Genomic DNA, 24,078 nt, shown 5'->3' on the forward strand with positions numbered 1-24,078 from the left:
TATTAAAGTATAGATATTAAATTTCAAATTTGAACATAACATAGGGACCAAAAGTAAATTACACATTTGCTATATAATCTTTTTTTTTAAATGTTATTATTTAATGGCTTTTTTTAAGAGTATACAATTACAAAACAATATAATTATAATTACAGTAAATTACATTAGTAGTCACCTAACTATAGTTGATTTTTTTTTTGATTCAATTATAAAAAGTTACAAAATAGTCACTTAACTATTTAATTTTGTATTTTTTGGTCACTAGGTATTAAATAGTTAATGAAAATATGATGTGACAACTTTTAAAATTGGTATAATAGAAACTTTAACCTTCAACATTTATATATTGTGTCATTTTGATCTTAATTCTAAAAAAAAAAAAACCTCTTAACATTTACGCATTGTGTAATTTGATCTTTTTTGCAATTTTATTTTTCTTTGTGACCATTCATCTAAAAAGCTAAAAAAAACAAAGTTATTAGCTAAATTTGATGATAATATACCAAAAATAGAAGTGCCCAAAAGTCCAAGATAATAATTTATTGTTTCTCATTCTTTTAAAATTAACACTTAATGTGTCAAAGAAAAGCAAATTTGCAATATATATATATATTTATCAAAATACACAATGTGTAAATTTGGAGGATTAATTTTTTTAGAATCGGGAATAAATTGACATAATGTATAAATATTGAGGATTAAAGTTGAATACTTGAGTGACCACTAAAAAAGAAATTTACTAATAGTCGGGTCACTGCTAACATAGTTTACCTTTATAATTATAGTTTAATTACAAATACATATCCAATCAATTTTAAAGTAGAATTAAATCAATACAAAATACAAATAAATTAAGAATCGAATAATTCGAACTACGATGAACCTACCAGACTAAAATCCAACAATATATAAATTAAGCACCCACCATGATAATACTCAAACCTAAATACAAAAATCTTAAAACCTTAATATTTGTGAATAACATCAATGCCTCATTTCCTCCAAACTGCTCTGGTGGAGGTTGCCTTACAAGAATAATATAGAGCAATAGCTTTGGGCCAATAAGCCCAACACTATTTTGATGGGAAGTAACTTTGATTTTGGAAAATTATATTGAAATTTTGATGATTTTTTTTTATCATAAAAATATCAATTTATCAAAATTTGATTAGTAACAATTTATATATAACTAAAGATGATGGGAGGGGGCAGACAGGGATTTTGGCCCCTCTTAAAACTAAAAAATTTGTATTTTTTATTCTTTAAAATGTATAAAATTCAAAATGAGAAGATTCTAATTTAGTCTTCTAAAAAATTATAAAAATATTAACTAATACAATGGTGAAATTGCATTTTATTTCTTATCAAAATTTATAACTGAATTCTGCCCCAAAAATTTTTTGGCTTCACCACTGCACTCAACACTTATTATTTACCAATAACTATATTAATTTTTAATGGCTTATGTTTCAAAAAAGCCCTCAAGAAAATACTAAAAAATCAATTACGCCCATGTATTAAATTCTCACCCAATTGAGCCCCTGCCTTTAGCTAAAATAATCAATTAAGCTCTTTCTCTAATGATTTTCGTTATTGACCATGTTAACTGTTAAAATAAATTGACGGACTAATTAGATGATGATATGTGGCAACTTCAACTTTAATATAATATTTTTACCAATAAAAATATTAAGAAATCATAAAAAATTTATTTAAAGATAAAAAAATAGAATAAATATTAAAATTATAAAATTTATTTAAAATATAAAATATGAAAAAAATAAAATTTATATAAATTTATAATATTATAAAAATATAAAAAATCTAATATATCCTAATAAATTATGAAAAACATAAAATTAATAAAATATATTTAAAATTTTATAAAAAAAATATTAAAATTCTATAAAAAATCATGAAAATATTAAAAAATTGTAAAAAATTATTAAAAATATTAAAAATGATATAAAAATATAATGTTAAAAGATTATGAAAAATTCATAAAAACATTAATTGGACTAGATCAGTTGGTTAGACTAAAATCAGTAAGGGTATAGGTCCAAAGAAAGCCATTAGACTGGTTGACTTGAGAATCGGATAGTTGAATTGATTTCTCATTTTAAATTTTTTTATTTTTTATATTTTTTATTTAATTGAACTTGGAGAACCAGTCAAATTGGCAAATTGGTAGCCTGATTGGTTCGACCATCAATCCTGTACTAAAAACCTTGTTTAGAATATTTTATTCTGACATATGCTAATAGTTGAGTAATAAAATTTTGATTTGACAAAATGCATTAAAAAATTCGGTTCAATTGCCCAGTTCTCAGGTCAATTGATGTAATGGCTTTCTTCGGGCTGATATCCTTGTCGACTTTGATCTAACCGGTCCAACCAACTATTTCAGTCTGGTTCAAGCTTTTATGATTTTTTTTTTAAATAATTTTATAAGGTTATATCAAATTTAATAATTTTTATAGTTTTTCAAGAATTCTAATATGTTTTTATAAATTTTAAATACGCTTTATTAATTTTATAAATTTTTTATAATATTTATAGGTTTATATAAATTTTAATACTTTTCATATTATTTTTATTTTTTACTTTTTTTATAATTTTTCTAAGTTTTGAATTTTTTAATGTTTTTTAATCATTTCTTATGGGTAAAATATTAGATTATACTAGAAGTTGTCACGTGCCATCATCAATTATATTTTAGATTAAACTAGAAGTTGTCACATGTCAATATAGCCAATGACGGAAACCGTTAATGAAGGGACTTAATTGAATATTTTAATTAACGATAGTGGCTTAATTGGACTCAAATTTAATACAGAAACTAGAATGATTTTTTTTACATTTTTTAAGGACTTTTTTACTATACAAGCCTTTTCTTAATCTTCATAAAATACAAAAAGAAAATTTAAAATAAATTAGAAAGACTAACTTTCTTTTTGTAAAGAATAGAGTTGATTATATATGCAACAAGCCCAATGAATGAAACACTGAATAATCTTAAAGTTTTGGACACTAGCTTTACAATTTGTCAGCTTTCCCCATTTCAGATAGTTGAAAACAAGTTTCCAAAATTTATAATTGAATCCAAGAAGTGACTAAAAGGGGTATTCTCCAAACAACTCTAAAAAGTAGCTCCACATTTTCTTGCCCTTCACCATTGTTTAGTGATTAAATTACCCTTTCAAACAAAAGCTAAGATCATGGAGTACTTGCAGCACAGAGTACCATATTATATGTGTATATTTACACACATATAGAGGCTTGATTATGCCTGCTTCATAGCCTCGGAATTGCTGCAAAAGAGTAAATGATTGCCTCTTTCCAACTTGCAGGAATGGTAATATTATTCACACATCATTATGGCATCATTGCCACCAATTACTTTTTCAAAATTATATCTTATATATGTGAATTGAATCAAGATAGTTTAGAATAGATGTTATTGTCAATGTAGGAGAAGGTGAGTTTGAGTGTACTAAAACATATTACATTATATTTATAAGTTAGAGAGTGACTATGAATAGTTCTAAACAGATTGTTAAACCACCTTATTGTACATCACTCTGATAATTTAATTAGTTGAACCAGCCTATAGTTACTTCCAAATACAAATTAATTCATAGATTTGATGGTCCAAACACAAATTTTCAATTCCTTTTAATTAAATCCTAAAATTTCATTCCTATTAATGAAATTAAGTTCGACTTGGAAGCCCCTTTGCCCTATCAAAAGGTGACATCTTGTAATTTATAATGAATTTATTTGGTCATAAAATTGGTGAAGAAAAATAATAATTAAATCTCATAATTAGTCATCCTTTTGACCGCACGAGTGGGAGAAAAAAACATGTTGTGGGGGGCATCACATAATATCAAACATTATAGAGATTTTGATGATATGTTTATGTTAGTTAAAGTATAAGCAAAAACCTAATAACAACACTTTAATCACATTCAAAGGAAATCCATTAAACCTTAAAAATGTTTTGTGGGAACTTCGTTACTTCAACAATAATATGTTTGTTAATGTTGGTAGTGGATGTAGGGAGATAGATGAAGGAAGAGATTAGAGCCCGAGGAGTGGAACCAAGTTTGCATAATATAATGTTGAGAGTTTAATTCATTTAAAGAAATGTCTTCTTTTAGATATTCATGAAATGAGTCATATGATCTTATCAGTACAAATATTGGAGTTTTTCTCCTAAGCCATGTGCCACATTGTTAGACCTTCACAGTTTGTATGGTGACGGATTCATGTGCCTTACAAGCGACAGATGAAGCATGGCGAGATTTCTACTAAGCAATACAATGGACCTTGGTGGGATGGGTAAACTTGGTGTGGTCTTAATGAAGCAAAACAAAGTGGGATAAAGGCATATAACAATGTTCAATATCAAATTTTTTATTAGATATACTATAATTTTGGATATAATGCATGAGAAAATACAAACATGTTTATATGCCCCCTCATTTTCCATTTTGATATCATTACAAAATTTGAGAAAATACAAATCATTTAATACAAAATTTTTAACTTAGTTGTTGTTGTTGTTGTTGTTTTTTTATCTCAACCATCCATCATACAATTTTTGGTTTCTCTCTTATTTTCTAACCTATCAAAAATGGTAAAATTAGACCTTGTACTAGGAGATAATAGCATTTTACCTTCTCTACTAAAAAAAATGCAAATTAGACTTTATACGTTAAATCAAAAAGTAAATTGATTATTTCTGTTAAAATTTTTATCTATCTATACTATTAAAAATTAGTCTGGCTGACGAAATAACCCGGTAGTGACACATGACATACCGTGTGTACCTCATGCTAATATATAGAAACAAAATTTTAACAGTAAAAATGTATAAATTTTTTAATAGAATAAAATTAGTTTGTCTTTTGATTTAATATATACAAACTAATCTATCTTTTTTTTTAATATAATAGAATAAAATACAATCCGACTTCTAGTAAAAAGGTTTTTTATGATACTTTTATTTTAAAAAATTCTATTATTTTTTTCCTTTCACTAATAGTAAATATTTGTGTTCCAAATAACACAAACAAATAAACCATAAACCCTAAACCAGCTATTTAATACATTTAATCATTTATTGAATCAAATTTTATTTGAAAAAAAAGATTTCAATTTTCATTTTTAATTGAAATATCGTACTTGAATGAAAAATGATATATATATATATAAAGGACATAAAAATATTTATGGGAATAGACATGAGACAGCACGAGCTACTACACTATACTAGGATTGAAATGGCCAGAATTTGCAGAAGGTTCGTTCTTTTGCATGTGGAACTGTTCTAACGTCACCCGTTGGTCATCGAACTCGTACCATTACTTCCACGTGCCCTAATGTTATTGCTTCTAATAGGATTTGAATTTCTGTCAAATGCTTCCTCTTCACACCACAGGGGCAGAACCATGACCGGACGGCGCGGTGACACGCCGTTATTACTATCTTTTCTGTTTTTAATTTTCCTTCTCTTGGTGTAAAATATTTTTTAGGGATAACATCATTTTTGGTCCCAAAATTTAGCAATTAGGTTTGTTTTGGTACCCAAACTTAGTAATTAGATTCATTTCGGTCTTTAAAGTTGAAAATATGAAAGTTTGATAACATGATGCTTTGAAATTGTGCTACGACATCACTTGAAAGTTAAAAAATTTATATAAAATTCAGTTGATGATGACATGGTACAACCTTAAAGTATCACATATAATGTTTTAATAATTGGACCAGTTGTTGAATCGGTCATACCATTGGTTTCTGATTTAATCAATTTAACTATTAAATAAAAAAATTAAATAAATAATTAAAAAATTAAAAATAAAAAAATATTAAGCCAGTTCAACCTATTCAATTATATATTTTTGTCCCAATTTTTTATTTTTGCTATTTTGACCACTTTCCGAATCAATCGGTTCAAACTCTTTATTTGAACTAGCATGCCAATTGATTCTCAGTCCGATCGACCAATCCAATTACATTCCAAGAATACTAGTTACGTCATCAAATCTTGATGGAATCTAAGTTCAGTAACTAAAGTAGATTTAGTTGACAAGTTTAAATATAAAAGTGAACAAGAAAAAATAAGTATCAAAGTGAATCTAATTACTAAATTCAGAAGCCAAAAATTATATTATCCTGTTTTATATTATTTTTAGAAATTAAAATACTTCAATTTTGAAAGGAAAAAAAGGTTTATTTATAATTTAAAAAAAGTAATTTTGAGGAAGTTACTTTAGATTATTTAATTGAACGGCGTGTGGGGTCCCAGTAGGGAAAAATAATGAGGTCATGTTTTCACCAAAGCGTTAAGCTCTTCGTCAAGGATTCTTACGTGGCAGCCAGCTATTTCGAATGGCTCATACTGATGCTTTGAACGCTGAATTTGTGTTTTGACCTTTCCATTCGGATTCCAACATCTTATTGATTTCATAGAAAGTTGAAAACAGTATTTATGTATCATCAATTAAATGTTTAAAATTTTAGTGAATACTCCACCAACTAAATTAATTAATATTGATTTCGATTTTTTGAAAGAGAGTCTTATAAAAGGAGTCATTTGTCATTGTCCAGACGCTACGCATCAATCTTTTGTTGGTTTTATATTCTCTTTGTAACTTATTTGACTTGTTGATATCACCTTCTTGTAAAAATGGGTCGTTTTATCAGGATTCCAAATAAATAAGGTGTTTAGATACACCGCCTCTGTCAAAGTTGTGATCCCCATGGTGTACACTCGCCTTACTATAAGGCTAAATGATGGAGTATCCTTAAGTCCTGATTGGTTGGATTTGGTTCTCACGAGTCTTTAGCTTGTAGAATACTCTGCAATGTTGGTCAAGATGTGAGATAAGTTTGTGAAGTGTAGGTATAACAAATATTAAAATATCTTTTCTATAATAATAGAACAAATTTCAGAGCATGTCTGAATATGCATTGCCATCTCTATTCCATAACTCTTCTTAACCAATAAATGGGAGGAAAATGTGTTTCACGTCCTCTTACATTGACAACAATACTTATACCAATCGAATTAAGACTCAACTGAATTTTAATTTTATAATTGAATTAAATGATTATTATAATATATACATTAACCCATTGAGCATAAGGAGAGTAAAGAGTGTTTAGGGTTTGAAGTTAAAAATCAAATTACTTGACATGATTATCAAATATAAACCGATTTAAGAGCCAAAAAACAATATAGAGGCAGATGGTAATGAGAGCCTAAGGAGCTTGTCCTCCCAAATTCATTTTAAAAAATTTTAATCCCTTAATTTTTTTTAAAAAAAATTTTAGTTACCCCTCCAAAAAAAATTGAAAATTTTCATTAAATCCTTCAAAAATTTTAATTTTTTTAATTAAATCCCTCCAAAATTTTTTTGTCAAATTTTAATTAAACCTATCAAAATTTTTAAATATTCTCATTAAATCCTTTAATGTTTTTTTAGAAATTTTAAATAAACCTCTTAAATCATTATGTAAAAATCCGCCATTGATTGAGAATACCCATTTTAAGTAAAGATTATGATGATGACGATGATAATCACTGTTAGTGTTGTTGTTAGTCATTGTCAAATTAATTTCATTATTTTATTTAAAAAATCTATGCGTAAGACTTTTGCTTATATATAGTTTGAGATGTTGATACCTTTCCAACTTTAACCCTAAGCCCCATTCTTAAATAAACAAAATTTTAATTATTTTTTGAGTAATTGTATTTTAAATCCGTCCTTAAATTTAAAAATATTCTAATTATATTTTTTTAACTGTTAAAATTATATCAATCAAGTCTTTTTATTATTGAAACCGTTAATTTAATCATTGAATGACAACTCAAATCTTATATAGGTAAATTTAAAATGAAAATTTTAAAGGCAAATAAACTTATGGAGCATAACTTTAAAAAAAAAAACTGATAATAAAAAAGAGAGTCGAAATTAATATTTTTACAACATTCATTTTTTACTTAAAATTATGTTGCGTAAAATCTAACATGTCAATTAATAGTTAAATTAACAATGTTAATAATAATAAGACCTAATTGATATAATCTCGATAATTTCTAGATATAATTAACTTTAAGTTTTTAAAAAAAACTTCAACTAAAATTCCCCATCATTAATTAAACACATACTATTTATAGTACTTAACCAACAAAATTAAATGCAAAAAAATTAAAAATAAAAAGAAAATTAAAACCTGTGGGTCACAGCAAGCCATTGTCGAAAATCCAGTGGATTTATTTTGGCTTATTGTATAAAAAGGCAAAAAGAAAATATAAAGAATAAAGCATACATAAATTAAGCTGAGTCATTTTCAACGTAAGATGGCGTCTTTTGCCCTCCACGCAGCTTAAAACACGCAGTGTCAATTTTAGACACATCCTAATGACACGTTTCGAGTTCTGAAAAAGAAAAGTGTTTTTTATTTTTTTATATTCGATAATTATATTAAAATTTAAACGGAAAAATAGAATAAAGTAATCGAGAAAATAGAGATCGGAATACTTTGTCTTTCTATTAAGATAAGAGTGTTCAAATGGTCGATTTAGTTAATAATCTAACTTAATTATAGTTAATATAATGTTTAATCGTTAATTGAGTTGAACTTATTTCGGTTGTTTCGATCGGTCGTATTTTAATTTTATTTAAATTCTTAACATATCTAACTGGGTTATATATATTATTTATTATTATTAATTTTGATTTTTTGATAAAAAATCCTTTAACTGATAATCTATCAAATTAATTACAATGATATGATCTCGAATTAATTTAATTTAGAGGTTAGGGTTTTCAAATTAAATTAACTCATAATCATTTTTTTTTTAAAATTTTTTAAATGATACCCAATAGAACTAATTACAATTATACCCACTCATTAATTGAATTCATATAATTTAGGGTTTTAGGTTTTCAAACCGTATTAACTCATAATCAAAATTATAAAATCTTCAAACCAATACCTAGTCAAACTAATTATTGTGATACTGGCCAATTAACTAAATTAACTTAATTCAGGGTTTAGGATTTTGAAATCGAATTAATTGATAATCAAAATTATAAAAATAATTTTAATCGATACCCAATTGAACTAATTACAGTGATATAGAATCGATTAACTGAATTAATTTAATTTAGAGTTTAAAAATTTCAAATCGAATTAACTAATTATTAAAAAATACAAAAAAAATCCGATTGAACTAGGAGTAATATGATGGACGAAGGCAAAGAGGGTAGGCAATGTCCTTGGCCCCTTCTGGTAAATTTTCAATTTATAAATAATGATTAAATTACACTTTAACCCCAATAATTTATGATTCAATTTTGATCTCATTAAAATAAATTTTTTAGCTTTATCCCTTAATTAATTAAATTAATTTAAGATTTGATCAAACTTAGACTCTGAATTTAATCGAGAGGGGAAGAACATGTGTTTTTTTTTATACAAAATTCACGAAATATATGTAAAAAAAACCAAAAAAAGGAATTAAAATTTATTTATAATTAATAGAAGGGCAGTTGAGAGAATGGCTAGGCTTATCGCATGCTTGCTTCACGCAAGCAGCTAAATTAGAAGAAGAGGGGTAATTGTGGTGTTGTTTTGCTCCCTCGCGTGGCTTTAAAGTCTTCTTCCTCTAAGCGTTTTTTTAAAAATCCGCCATTAAAATATATAACACCCCATCATCACCAAACCCTAAAAAGGAAGTCCCTGTACTTTCCTCTCCTCCTCCTCCTCCTCCTCTTCTTCTTCTTCTTCACCTTTTTTCAACTTGAAAACAAACCCTAATTATGGGACCTATTCAATTACTTTAAAACTTGAAAAAAGTTTGGTTCTAAAAAGAGTAATATTTTTTTCCAAGATCATGAGTGCAAACACTTGTAGTAGCCGCGGTGCCGCTGGTAGTTCGACTGGCGGTGCTGTTGGTGGTGGTGGTGGTGGACCTTGTGGCGCGTGTAAGTTTTTGAGGAGGAAATGTGTTCCGGGTTGTATATTTGCACCATATTTCGATTCGGAACAAGGTGCGGCTCATTTCGCGGCGGTTCATAAGGTGTTTGGTGCTAGTAATGTGTCGAAGCTGTTACTTCATATCCCGGTTCATAAACGGCTTGATGCGGTGGTTACTATATGTTACGAGGCTCAAGCTCGGCTGAGAGACCCTGTTTACGGTTGCGTCGCTCATATCTTTGCACTTCAACAACAGGTAAAATTATAAACCTTTATCATTTAATTTTACACCTTTTTTATCTCTCTTGCGCTTTTTTTCTTCAAAAACAGTCAGGAACTCGATATATATTGTAATATTTTGGAGTTTGTTGAAATCTAGAACATGTTTTGCACTTTTATTCCTCATTTCATAAGAAACTTGATTTGTTGGCAATGCCATGTTCTCGTACACATAATCCTAAGCATCCTTTTAGTGTAAATAAAGACAACATGTCATTAATATACCTCAAAAAAACATTGTTTACTTCCTATTATTTACAAAATTAAATATATGGGTAATCTTTTTTGGGCAGGTTGTGAATTTACAAGCAGAGCTATCGTATTTACAAGCCCATTTAGCTACACTAGAGCTTCCATCGCCGCCACTTCCTTCTCCTCCTCCACCGCCGCCACAACAAACACTAATGGAATCGCCACCTCTCTCAATATCAGACCTCCCACCAGCCACTTACGACTTATCCACACTTTTTGATCCAATGGTGCAACCTTCATGGGCCATGCAACAAAGACAAATCAACCAGTTCGACTCGTCATCGCTTGGAAGCGGCGATCTTCAAGCATTGGCTCGAGAACTCCTCCATCGAAAAGGGTCACCACCGCGACTACCGGCTTCACCGTCACCATCTTTCTCAAAGTGAGACTGACCCCTTTTTAATTTTGCTTGCCTTGGAAAATTATTAACATGTGACCCATATATATATATATATATATACACGTAGCTTTATCCAAGCAAGGGAGCTTAAATTTTCATGTTATATATTTCATTGGGCAAGTAACCTTAATAACTAATTAATCTTTCATTTTTAATTTTGTTTCTTTTTTTTTCCTTAATATTCCTTTTTTAGATGAAATTCAATTTGAGTTTATTTTTAGAAAAGTTATTTTCGTCTAATTTATAAATAAAAAATAAAAATTTTAAATATTGTGGATTGAATTTTAGCTCGTGAGTTTAAGTGCTTATAATAAAATGCATTATCTTTCTATTTATAGGTTAAGAGGGGATGCTATGAGTAGTTTTAAGAATTTAGTCAAAAAAGAAAAAGAAAGAAATATGATCAAAACCTATATCATTACCACGTATGAATGTTTAAACCTAATAAAAAAATTAAAAATTATAAAACAAATATACTTAAGATAAATTAATCTAAACAAATGAAAAACTATGGGAATTTGAAACAATTCTTTTTATCCAAGCCAAATTCTTCCATTGATTTTGGTTAAAATATTTTCCCCATTTGATGGTATTTTGGGATATGGTTTCAGTCATTTGATGGGAAAATGTCTTGGGTTTATGTGGGTTTAGGTTTTTTTTTCAATTTCTGGTTTAGGGAAACGTGGGCGAAGGATCTTTTGGGTTGAAATCCCAGAATCAAAATTTAGGGTTATTTGAAATTGGATTACGCATTACAACAAAACAGTCTTAAGATGACACTTTTGAGGCTATATTTTCTTAAATGTTGTGATAGACTTGCCAACATATGCTTTGAATATTTTAGGTCAATACTTGGTATTTTAAGGTTTATTTTAATTTAAGGTTTTTATTAGAACCCTAAGTTTCGAAGCTGAGTTTTTAATTTGGGGTTTTAGGAAAAGTTGGGAGGTGATCTGGGGGGAAAGGATGAAGGAAGGCGCAACGAAGGAGGAAATGTGTTGTGGCTTTATGGTTATAAACATTTAGTTGAAGTTCTTTTTTTAAATTTAAAAAAAGAAAAATCCTTTTTCAATTTTAACTCATTAAAAATTTTATAATCTTTTAATCTGCCAGAATTTTTTATTAAGTTTTTTTGTTCTAAAGGTACACATGTTGCGCAGGGATTGATGGGTTTGGTTAAAATTAATGGTCTTATTGAGGTACTTAAAAAATTTACTCGATTGGTTAACGGAATCTAAATTTAAGTATCAATTAGGTTGTAAATAAAATGTCAAATTCAGAGGCTAAAGTATTTACTAACACTAGCTAGTTAAAATTATGATTTTGATCCCTTAACTATATTTAAATTTGAGATTTAACTCCTTTAATTCAACATTTATAATATAATTAGTTAGTTCAAATAGGCAACACTAGAGTATAGTTGGAGAGCTTTGGCCCCTTTGGCTAAATGGGTAAATTGCTCCTTAGCCTTTTCTCCAAATTAAAAGATTCAATTTAAACAATTTAACCTTTAATTAAATAAAAAATTATATTTTTAACACTTAATAATTTAATCCAAATCTTTTTAATACAAAATTTTTAATTCTGATCCCTTAAACCAAATCCTTGATTTGGTCCATGGATAACACCATTACCTATATTTCGATTAAAATCTTGATGTTAACATAATAAGTTGGAATGAATTGTTTTTAGAGGAATTTAAATGATATTATAAAATAATAAAAAAACTATATTGATTAAAATTTAAAAAGTAAAATCCAAATATGACCAAAACAACCTCGTAGGCTGAGGCTTTAAATTATTGAATGGAACATTCTTGGTAAGAAATATTGTGGGTGCAGTCGAGGCAGTCACTGCAACCAACAAAAAGGTGTGACGCATACACACGTGAAGGGCAAAAGTGAATTTTCATAATTAGTTTCCTAGGCTATTTTACCAATTTAACTAAAAAAATTTTAATATTTACAAAAATGATCTGGGATAAAAAATAATTACCAAAATGACCTAAAATGAACAGTAGAACTGGGTTTTGGAAACCCAATGGCCGACACTACCTAGTGTTTAGGCCCCATAATTGCCTGATGATTGTATCAGGCTTTAAAAAATTAATTTTTTGACTTTGAGAACCCAATGGCAAGCACCAAGGTATTTCTTTTTAAAAATCTTATCATACTGGTATACAAAAATACTAATATTTAAAAAATAATTGGTTCTGGCCAAGTAATGGCCGGCACTAGAAATGTAAAAAAAAAAAATTGGTGCTGTGTCGCCCATCTAATGGGCAGCACCAAGTACCTTTTTGTGTCTCAATGTAATTTTTTTTACTTTGATAAACTAATGGCCGGCACCATAAATGTAAAATTTCTTTTTTCTTTTTGGTGTTGCACATGTAATGGCCAACACTAGGGATAAAAAAAATTTTGGGCAGCACAAGGTACTTTTTTCGTGTCTTAATGCAATTTTTTTATTTTGGTACACTGATGGCCGACACCAGAGATGTAAAAAAAATTGGTGCTGGTCATGTACCAAGTACAATTTCGGCTTCCTATGCAAAAAAAAATTTTGAACACTGATGGTCGGCACCAATGTATTTATTTTTTAAAAAAAATTGGTGTTGGCCATGTGATGGTCGACACCAGAGATATAAAAAAAATTTTAGTTGCTGGCCAGTAGATAGCCAGAACCAAGTACTTTTTTCGGTCCCCAACACAATTTTTTTTGCCTTTAAGACACTGATGGACGACACCAGTGACATTTAAAAAAAAAATTTTGGGTGCTGGGTAACAGATCGCCGGCACCAATTTTATCAGATATATATAGGAATTTTATCTTTCATTTGAGTTTTTGTTTGCTTTTTGTTTGCTTTATTAGTTGAAAATTTAGTTGTAACAACACGTTTGGTTCGCTGTAATGGAATAGAGGCGTAATACGTAATTCTTTTGTTTGGTTAAATGTAATGGAATAGAGGCGTAATGGTATTCTTGTGTTTGGTTGAATGGAATAGAGGTGTAATAGCATAAGGAAAAAAGTTAAAATGACTAGAATACCCTTAGCAGAATTTTTTTAAAGTAGATGATTATTGTTATTGTTATTAAATTTTAATAAGATTATTAATATAAATAATAAATAATTTAATCATATTTTAACATAATTGTTATAAAATATAATTTAATAAAATATATAATTTAATAAAATTGTTAATAAATATTCTTATATAAATTTACTAATAAAATCATAATATATAATACTAAAATATAATTTAAAATAATTATTATTAAATATAATTTAATAATAATAAATAATTAAATAAAATTCTTATTCTTATATGAATTTACTAAAATCATAATATATAATACTATAAAATATAATTTAAATAATTATTATTAAATATAATTTATAATATACTTTATTATTATTAAACTGCAATACATATTTAATGTGCTAAAATATCATTTGTGGAACAAATAAGTTAATTATTCTACAATAAAAAAAATATTAGCAGTAATAAATAACTTTAGAATTGTATTTTGCATAAACATAATAACAATGAATATTAACAAAAGGTTAAATGAGATTCATGAAATTCTATCTCACAATCCAAATGTTATACAGTTTTGCCACATCAAAAAGTTATATGACATACCATCCCAAATATTACAAACAGAAAAAGTTACGAAAATGTCATCAACAAAACCATAAATTTTAATGGTTAGCAAGAAATCTTCTGACCCATTCCAACCGTACATCAGAAGGTAAACTAAAGAAAACTACCATTTGAGTTGGATGATCTGGAATTTTAGTCAATGCTTGAAACCGTTCATCCACAGTTAAACCTTCTATTTCACATAAGGTTGGATATAAATTTGCAGCTTTTTCTTGGATGCCCTGGTGAACTACCACATCGGAGGCAATACTCCTACTAATTTGTTCGCCAATGGCCCGCATGTTTTCAGCCAATAAAGTGGCAGCATCAGTAACTGAAGAAGAAAAATGACCAGTTGCATCAGAATTCTTTTTTTTCCTCTTTGAAGATGAGGAACCCCCTTGGTTTTTGTCTGTTTGCGGCTCCGTGGCAGAAACATCCATGTCATCCAAAGAGACATTAGCATCACAATCATATTATTCGTTTGTGTCTTCATTAATATCTGCAGAAGGTACATCCTCAGCATTTATTTCTTCAAGAACGTCAGCGGCTGTTTGAGCGTCTTTCCCAGTCGCTCGATCTTTTGCGTATATGGCAGTAAGTTGGTCGTAGTAGGGGAAACTACGATGTCTGAACTGACCGGCTTCTTTATGACTCTATAAAAACGAGGAAATCATATTAGTTATAAGTTTGGTAAGAATAGGATAATCAAGAGTTGAACTCATTCTTACCTTTAAATAAGAGTCCCAAACCGCATCTTCAGCAACAACGACCTGCCTATGGTCGTCCCAACCAAAACCGCTATTGTTTTGGCCATTAAGCATGTCATACACTATTGACCAATCTCTTTTCAGTAACCTAATCCTTGACTCGATATTAGGTCTTGCCTTCAACATCGCATTGGGTAAAGCCTTCTCTAACATTTTTTCTAACTCGTTTAAGTAACCGGCTTTGAACCCCGTATCAGCGTTAAATGTCCCAACATTGTGCAAGTCCACCATGCAGGAAACCAGTGCTGCATCTTCTTCTGGAACCCATTTCCTTTTGGATCCTCGAGATGATTGGGAAGGAACATTTGATTCCGAAACACCTGACATAATTATCTTAAGAAAAAAAACAAATTAAAATTAAGTTTAATATCATGAATCAAAAGGTGAACACTTTATAAAATTAAAATTAAGTTCAATATCATGAATAAAAAACTCAACATTGTATAAAATTGAGTTCAATATAAAAGCTTGTTGACCTTACTTAATTAAGCAAATATAGAATCTTATTTTTAATAAGGAATTTATTGCAAATAAATGTTATCATTTGTTTATATTTATGTATAAATAGGTAACACAAGAAAAAGAAGAGGAGGAGTTTTTAATATTAAGAAAGGAAGTTACGCGGCAAACCTCTCATTAAAAGAAATACATCACTTTTTTCACAAAACATTACTATGGAGTAAACCATAAAAAAACAGTCCAATTTACTGGAATTGCAACTATAAAATACCTCTTGAAATGCAACTAGAGATTCAGCTTGCCAACGATTTATGTCTCGAGCAAATCGGTAGGTAACAGTCCAATACCTACAAAGGAATCACAGTCAATCAGCCAATCCACCTAGTGACAGACAGTCGCATTTTAAGCAAAAGAACGAGCCAAAGCACGAGCAAAAGAAAATAAATAACAAATAACAAGGGCATAAGCATGCAATTCATTCAACAATATGAGGTCCAATTTTTACATGGAACAAATTTTAAATACAGTTTTACAACTAAATAGAAATTGATGAAGGTAATACATGGATTTCATAACATAGACAACGCCAAAGCACATTGATATATACCAAGCCACAAGCAGAATAAAATAATTAAGAAAGGAAGTTCGAGTGAGTTTGAGAGAATAAATGGACTCCATTTTCTTTTCATATGACTCCTGCCGAAACCACACTAGCAATAATTATTTGAAGGAAGATCTTCCTACATTTTAAGGATGTTATTAATTATTATCTCACATCGGTATTAGATTGAATCAACTATTACTATAGTATGGCATTTAAAACTATATATGCTATTATGTCTCAATTGTAGTCTGTAATTCATATTAGTAAATTCATAGTTAACAAGAAGGAAAGAAATGTTAGAAGCTCTGAACATTCATTGTCACCATTCTGCACCAAAATAACCACACTAAAGCAGCTTAAACTGTAATCATCAGAATGGCATGTAAATATTTGTTCAGTATTACTGAAGTAGAACTAAAGAATCACATGCAGTAAATACACTTTAATTATATTCATAATTAGATAGCAGAAAACAACCTAATCAAAGCTAATAATTTAAGCAGTGGTCATTTGCTGCACTAAAGGACAAGTTATTTTTGTCTCACTTCAAATTAAAATGCAAATAGACCATTGTTGACACCATTTTTTGGATGAAAACGGGGTCGACTTGGATTTTGAAAATGAAACGAAATTGGGAGTCGCCACCAATCTTTTTTGATGAGGTGTGATCGGGTCACCTCGTAAAAACGGTTGTTTTTAATAAACGATTTAGATTTTATTAAAACAACGATTTTTGTCTACGAAATTCAGAAAAATGGGTTCGGGAGTCGGTTACGCACGAGGAAGGATTAGCACCCTCGATGCGCCCAAAATTGGTACCTAGTTGATTAATTAGTGTCTTAGTGTCAAAAATTGAAAATTTGAAGAGTTTTAAAAATACGATCCTTAAAAGAAACTCTGATAACGTGAATTGAAATGTAAGATTCTCTTGTTCCGAAGGAATATCACATCCAGCACGTTAGGACACGATACTCTAAACCATCGAAACCAAGATCATCTTATATTTTAATGAAACCATACTTTGAAGCTTTAAGAGGATATTTGGCTATTTAGTCGAACGAGAAATCGAAACCCAGCACGTTAGGGCACGTTTTCTCGATTTTCCAAACGCGAAATATTGCCTCATTTAGAAAAATTTTCCTTTTGATGTTTAGTGTCAATGCTTGACAGAACAACAACGAATACGACAAGGTGAGCGAAGTAAAATGAGTAACAATAATACAATAGGCAAAATGAAATGACGAGGCGATTACATAAGCAAAGCATACAAATAAATAAATAGAACTAACATTTTAGAAAAAGCACAAGTGTACATGAATAAATAAACAAACGCCAAATAACAATGATGACAATAAATACAATTATATAAAAATGTATATACATGTATAATTTTAAGCCATAAAATAAGAAATGCGTATAAATTATAGAATATGAAAACATAGATAAATATATACATACATAAAAATCGGTAAATATTATAAAAATAAAAATGTAAATATGTGTTATATATATTTATAAATTATGATAATATCAAATATATGTATGTGAATTATAAAATATGTGAAATATACAAAAAGCATTTTTAAGAATATAAAGAATATATATAAGTATGTATATGATGTAAAATATGCATAAATATAGGTAAGTATATAAGAATTATGAAATGTGAAAAATATATTTAAGTATGTATAAGTACGTATATATATACATATATATGAATTAAGATGTATGTATTTATGCCTATATCTATGTATACATAAAAATATGAAATATAAAATATAAAAAGTATATTTATAATAAATGAAAAGTATGTACGTAAATATATATTATAAAATGTATCAACAATTTAAAATTATGAATATTAAAATATTTTAATATAATAATATATAAGATGATGACATATATATTTAGCGATATTAAAAATCCATATAACATACATAGAACATATATAGTATATGCCTACCTTAGAAATGATAAGAATAATAATAAAACTGTTTTCTATGCTACATAAATACATACACATATATATATATAAACAATAGTATATACAATATAATATTAGAAAAATGTATATAATAGTGTAAAATACAACTAATAATATTAAATATATACATGATAATATATATAAAAGATATATGTATATATAATTATATAATATAATATTAAAATATAATAATACAACATAAAAAAATGACACAAATAAAGTATAGTATTAAGAACACACATATAATACATGAAGAATATCATAATACTAAAATATTCAGGTAATATATGCGTATATTAAAAACTAGTAATAATATTACTGAGGTATATACAAATATGTCAAGTATATATACGTATTATAAATATATAAACATATAACAAAGCATAAACTAATAATAATAATAATAATAATAATAATAATGATAATAATAATAGTAAAATCGAAGAGCATCTAAAAAACATAAATAAATGAACTTTTTAATATAAAAAGTTAAAGGAATAAAGAAATAAGTAGATGAACAAGATAATAAATAAAACAATTTAGTTTGAAATTATAAACAGAAAATAAAATAAATAGAACAAATAAGACAAAAATAACAAATAATATTGATGGAGCAAAAAGGACAACGTGATAAGGATATTAATAGTAATAATACAATGAGCAGTTGTAATAAGCCATGAATGTAAAAATAAAGACAATGGTGAAATAAAAAAAACAAAATGGAAACTAAAAGAATTTGAATTAACATAAAAAAATGAAGTCTAAGGCGTAAAATATAGGTAAATTAATAAATATAAAAATAAAATAAAATATAAAGGGTTGAATTTAAAAAGAGCAAGTAAATAAAATACTAAAGAAAATAAAAATAAAAGCAGAATATTGAAAATAATAAAAAAATGAAAAATAAACAAGATTAAATAGTCAAGGAACCGAAAAAAAAAAGAAATGAACTTTAAGGGATAAATTAAAAAGTTAGAATTTGAGCTAAAGTAAGATACATGTAAGGGAAGAGGGACTCATATTGTAAATAATGAAAAGAAGGCCATCAAGGATCGAAATGAATCACGTTGAAACAACGAGGGACTAGCTGGAAAATATTCCTAGCCTTTTATGCGCAATGTTTCGAAGGACCCAGATGTAACCCAAACGAAATTTAAGAGCTAAATTAAAAACAAAAGAAAATAGAAAATGGGGCCTGGTCGAATAGAGTTGCAAAGGAGAAGGACTAATCTAGCAAATCTCCTGTTTAGGGATAGTGCACACCCCACTCCACCAAACACGCCGCTTCATCATCATCATTTAAACCAAAAAAAATTTCCTTTTTTTATTCCATTACCAACTTTCCCTTTTTTATTCCATTACCAACTTTCCCCTTTTTTATTTTTATTTTATTATTCCATTACCAGCCTTCCCCAACCTTAAACAAAAAACAGAGAGCTTCCCTGCTCTCTCCCCTTTCCCTTCTCTTTTATTTTCTGCTAGGGTTTCAAAGAAACCCATCATTGTCGCCCTTCAACCGCCGCACCACCACCGCACTCGATGGCTGGCGATACACCAAAATGGGCTCCTTTAGCTCTCCCCTTTTTTACTTGTTGGAGGCTAGTTCCAAAAACGAAAAGACAAGGGTTCAACCCCCTTTTTAGACTCAACCACGCCGAACGGAGGGGAAGGCTCCGATAACGCGGCAATGGGCCGGATCTGGTGAGAATCCTTCCTCTTTCCTTTTATATTTTTCTTTTTTGTATCTTTGTTTAATAGATTTGTATAAAAAATAAAAGAAATATTAAAGAAGCAAGAAAATGAAAAACGAAAATAAAGAGAACAAAATCGGAGATCAACCTTCTGTGTGTTTTTTGTTTGATTCCTTGAAAAATATGCGAGTGATACAATTTTTTTTGGATCCCCCCTTTTACTTACAACATTTTCATCCGGGTTTTATAACTCCTCCCCTCTTTTTTTTTTACATCCATCCTCTATTATTTCTGTCTTATCTTGCAGATGTTGGAGAGGTAGAGGTGGTAGACAGCATGGGAGAGTGGGAGTGGCGCTGGTGGCAGACAACATGGGAGAATGTGAGTGGTACTGGTGGCAGACAGCATGGGAGAATGGGAAGAGGCAAGTGGGAGTCTAGGGTTTTGGGATTGGGCTTGGATGTTGGGCTAGGTTGATTTTAGGTTTTGGGTTTGAGGATGGGTTAAATGGTTTAGGGTATTGGGCTAGGATTTTGGGTTTGCTGTATTTTATTTTATTTGGACAATGGGCCCAGCAAATTTGGGCTTCTACAGCTGCCCCTCTTTGCTCGTTTTCGTGTAACGAGAACAGAGCAAAGACTAAGAAAGGCCAAATTTGCCCGGTCTTGCCGAGTCTTGACTTTTTTTGACACTTCTCTTCTTCAGGTAGCCTCATTCCGTCCACTGTGCCTTGTTGCTTCGATCCACTCTACTGTACTTCAGGAAGATCTGATTTGTAGCTTTAATCTTCTTCGCAAGGGAACGAAATTTATGTTTTCAGTGTGTTCCACTGCAACATCAGGGAGATAAGATCTCTGGCTTCAATCTGATGTGATCTACTCTACTGTAACTTCAGAGAGATAAGATCCTTTATTTTAATCCGCTCCACTGTAACTTCAGAGAGATAGGATTACTAGCTTCAATCTACTCCGCTGTAATCTCAGAGAGATAAGATCTCTGGCTTCAATCTGCTCCACTGTAACCTCAGGGAGATAAGATCTCTGGCTTCAATCTGATGTGATCTACTCTACTGTAACTTCAGAGAGATAAGATCCTTTATTTTAATCCGCTCCACTGTAACTTCAGAGAGATAGGATTACTAGCTTCAATCTACTCCGCTGTAATCTCAGAGAGATAAGATCTCTGGCTTCAATCTGCTCCACTGTAACCTCAGGGAGATAAGATCTGAAATTTTTCGGTCTACTCCACTGTAATCTCAGGGAGATAAGACCTGTATAATAAACCTAATTATGCCTAATGATTAGGATGACATGATCAAAATGAAACAAATGCTCTTAACTAGACATATGTGAATGGTGTTTGCATGAATGCAGAATTTTATTTTTCCGAGAATGATCTCGCTTAGGTTGTCATTACTCGAAGTTTACTAAGGCTTTGTGACTGACGTGCTTCAACGCCTTCTCGCTTGACTGACTTTTCTGAAGAAACATTTAGCCACACTGTCCCCATTGTAAACCTCAAAGTTATATCCACTGGGACGCCAAAATTTGTACCATCATTCTCTCACAGTAATCTAAGGGTAGAAATATGTGGCTTTTCCTCTGTCCTCTTTTATCACAATTCGGGGATATAGGATCTGAACCGTTCTGGTTTCCTACACCATTCTCAAGGTGTCGTACCAAAGTCTTATGCGCAAGTGAAGGCTCTCTTCTCCGAGGTAACCTCTTCCTATTGCCTGATGATCATTGCTTGCTTGTTCATTTAAGCTTTGTACACGACAGCTTGTCATTTTGTTCAATCAATGTTTAGACAACAAAATCTGAAAGGATAGTCTTTAACTTAGACTCTTCCTTCTTAGATATTTCACCCTTTAAACTTGGTATTTTCTAAACAATAGTCATGTTTCAGGTCCCTATATTATTTAGAAATTTTCCAGAGTAATGTGCAAAACTTCTTTCCTGAAAGTTTTATTAGTTCGTTAATCATTATTCCTATGCAACATGCTTGCAAAAAGATCATAACAATGGATAAGAATAAAGCTAGTTCTGATCATAACTCGAATAAAACATCAAAGATGGCGAAAGAAGGTTAACAAAGAAGTGGATTGAGAATGTGCGTTTTCACAAAAAGAAAGGAAGAAAGAAAGAAAATAAAAGAATGTATTTTCAAGAATACACATAAGAACTAGGTGCCCTAGTTATCGCAGCTTGAGTTTCTCTGTACAAACTTTCCGAAGACCCTTCTGAGTTTGACATGTGTTCAGGAGATCTGCAATACTCTGTCCATGGTCCAAGACGTTGCATATCCTTTCTTATTGGTTCAAGTAAAGCAAGATAATCATATGCCCCCGATCAAAATTTGATCCGCTCAAATCCTGATGTTCCAATCCTGCCCAGTACTTGAGTCGCTTTTCGGGTTTTCGACTCAAGCCCTCTTTGGTCTCAAAGTGCCTTTTACGGGTTTTCACCTTAGCCTCCCCAAGTTTTTTTTTTAGGAAGCAAAGCGCCTTCACAGGTTTTCACTTTGGTTCCCCTTTCTTTCAAGTGAAGTATTTCTTGACGGAGTCTGCGTTTACAGGATTTGGTAAACTTTTGCCATCCATCTCGCATAGGATCAAAGCTCCACCAGAAAAGGCCTTCTTTACAACATAAGGGCCTTCCCAATTTGGCATCCATTTTCCTCTAAAATCTTTTTGCATAGGAAGAATCTTTTTTAGTACCAAGTCCCCTTCACGAAATTCTCGGGGGCGAACCTTTTTATTATAGGCTCGCATCATTCGTTTCTGGTACATTTGCCCATGGTGAATAGCTCTTAGCCTCTTTTCCTCTATTAGGTTCAACTGATTGTACCGAGATTGGATCCAATCGGCTTTATCCAACTGTAACTCAGATAACACCCGTAGAGAAGGGATTTCAACTTCAATGGGTAATACTGCCTCCATTCCATAAACCAGAGAAAAAGGCGTTGCCCCAGTAGAAGTTCTAACAGATGTTCGATAGGCAAGGAGAGCAAATGATAATTTCTCATGCCAATCCTTGTAGGTTTCAATCATTTTCCCCACAATCCTTTTAATGTTTTTATTGGTCGCCTCCACTGCACCATTCATTTTGGGACGATAAGGCGATGAGTTATGATGCTTAATTTTAAATTTGCTACAAACTTCAGCTATTGTGCTATTATTCAAGTTCATCGCATTGTCGGATATGATCCTCTCAGGCATTCCATATCGACAAATGATTTCCTTCTTCAAGAATTTGCTGACTACTGCTTTCATGACATTTGCATATGAAGCAGCCTCCACCCACTTGGTAAAGTAATCAATTACTACGAGATGAAGCGATGCCCATTAGAAGCCTTTGGTGATATTGGCCCAATAACATCCATACCCCACATGGAAAACGGCCAAGGAGAGGTCATGACGTGAAGAGGTGAAGGATGCGCGTGTATTTTGTCTCCGTAAATTTGGCATTTGTGGCACTTCCTGGCATGATCAATACAATCTCCTTCCATGGTGGGCAATAGTACCCAAATCTCATGATCTGTCTGGCCATCGTGAAACCACTGGCGTGCGTCCCACAAATACCCTCATGGACTTCTTCCAAAATTTTCTTGGCTTCCACAGCATCCACACATCTTAACAGTACTTGATCCTTCCTTTTTTATATAACACTTCTCCATCTAAGACATATTCAATGGCTATCTTTCTCAGAGTTCTTTTGTCATTCTCTGTCGCTTGATCAGGGTATTCCCGATTCTTCACATATTGTAGGATACTCTGATACCAAGGACAATCATCTTTTCCCTCCTCCTCAATATTGCAGCAATAGCCGGGTCTCAGAGATACTCATCTGAACAGGCCTCATTGCCTCAAGTCTATTCACCTGAATCATCGAAGCTAGAGTAGCTAATGCATCAGCCATTTGGTTTCCTCTCGTGGAGGTAATAGAAGGTGATATCGTCAAATTCAGCCAATTCAAGACTAGTTTATAACCGATTCTTAGTC

The 24,078-nt window shown here is 30.3% G+C and overlaps 2 protein-coding genes and 1 long non-coding RNA gene across 3 annotated transcripts; 2 read left to right on the forward strand and 1 right to left on the reverse strand.

Annotated features, from left to right (window-relative positions):
* Window positions 1–9,616: 9,616 nt before the first annotated feature.
* On the forward strand, window positions 9,617–11,078 carry LOC107945621 (LOB domain-containing protein 18). Its single transcript, XM_016879694.2, has 2 exons — window positions 9,617–10,249; window positions 10,566–11,078. The coding sequence occupies exons 1-2, from the start codon at window positions 9,911–9,913 to the stop codon at window positions 10,908–10,910; spliced, it is 684 nt and encodes a 227-aa protein (XP_016735183.2). The 5' UTR covers window positions 9,617–9,910; the 3' UTR covers window positions 10,911–11,078.
* A 3,469-nt stretch (window positions 11,079–14,547) lies between these two features.
* On the reverse strand, window positions 14,548–15,664 carry LOC121211410 (uncharacterized protein At2g29880-like). The gene is made up of 2 exons (XM_041084174.1): window positions 15,299–15,664; window positions 14,548–15,223 (listed from the first exon to the last, which is right to left on the reverse strand). The coding sequence occupies exons 1-2, from the start codon at window positions 15,662–15,664 to the stop codon at window positions 15,044–15,046; spliced, it is 546 nt and encodes a 181-aa protein (XP_040940108.1). The 3' UTR covers window positions 14,548–15,043.
* Window positions 15,665–19,382: 3,718 nt separating this feature from the next.
* LOC107922720 (uncharacterized) lies at window positions 19,383–20,993 on the forward strand. Its single transcript, XR_001691415.2, has 2 exons — window positions 19,383–20,085; window positions 20,383–20,993. It is a non-coding gene; the product is annotated as an uncharacterized lncRNA (long non-coding RNA).
* The last annotated feature ends 3,085 nt before the right edge of the window (window positions 20,994–24,078 follow it).

This window comes from Gossypium hirsutum, chromosome A12, assembly GCF_007990345.1.
Source record: "Gossypium hirsutum isolate 1008001.06 chromosome A12, Gossypium_hirsutum_v2.1, whole genome shotgun sequence".
In the NCBI taxonomy this organism is placed as follows: domain Eukaryota; kingdom Viridiplantae; phylum Streptophyta; class Magnoliopsida; order Malvales; family Malvaceae; genus Gossypium; species Gossypium hirsutum.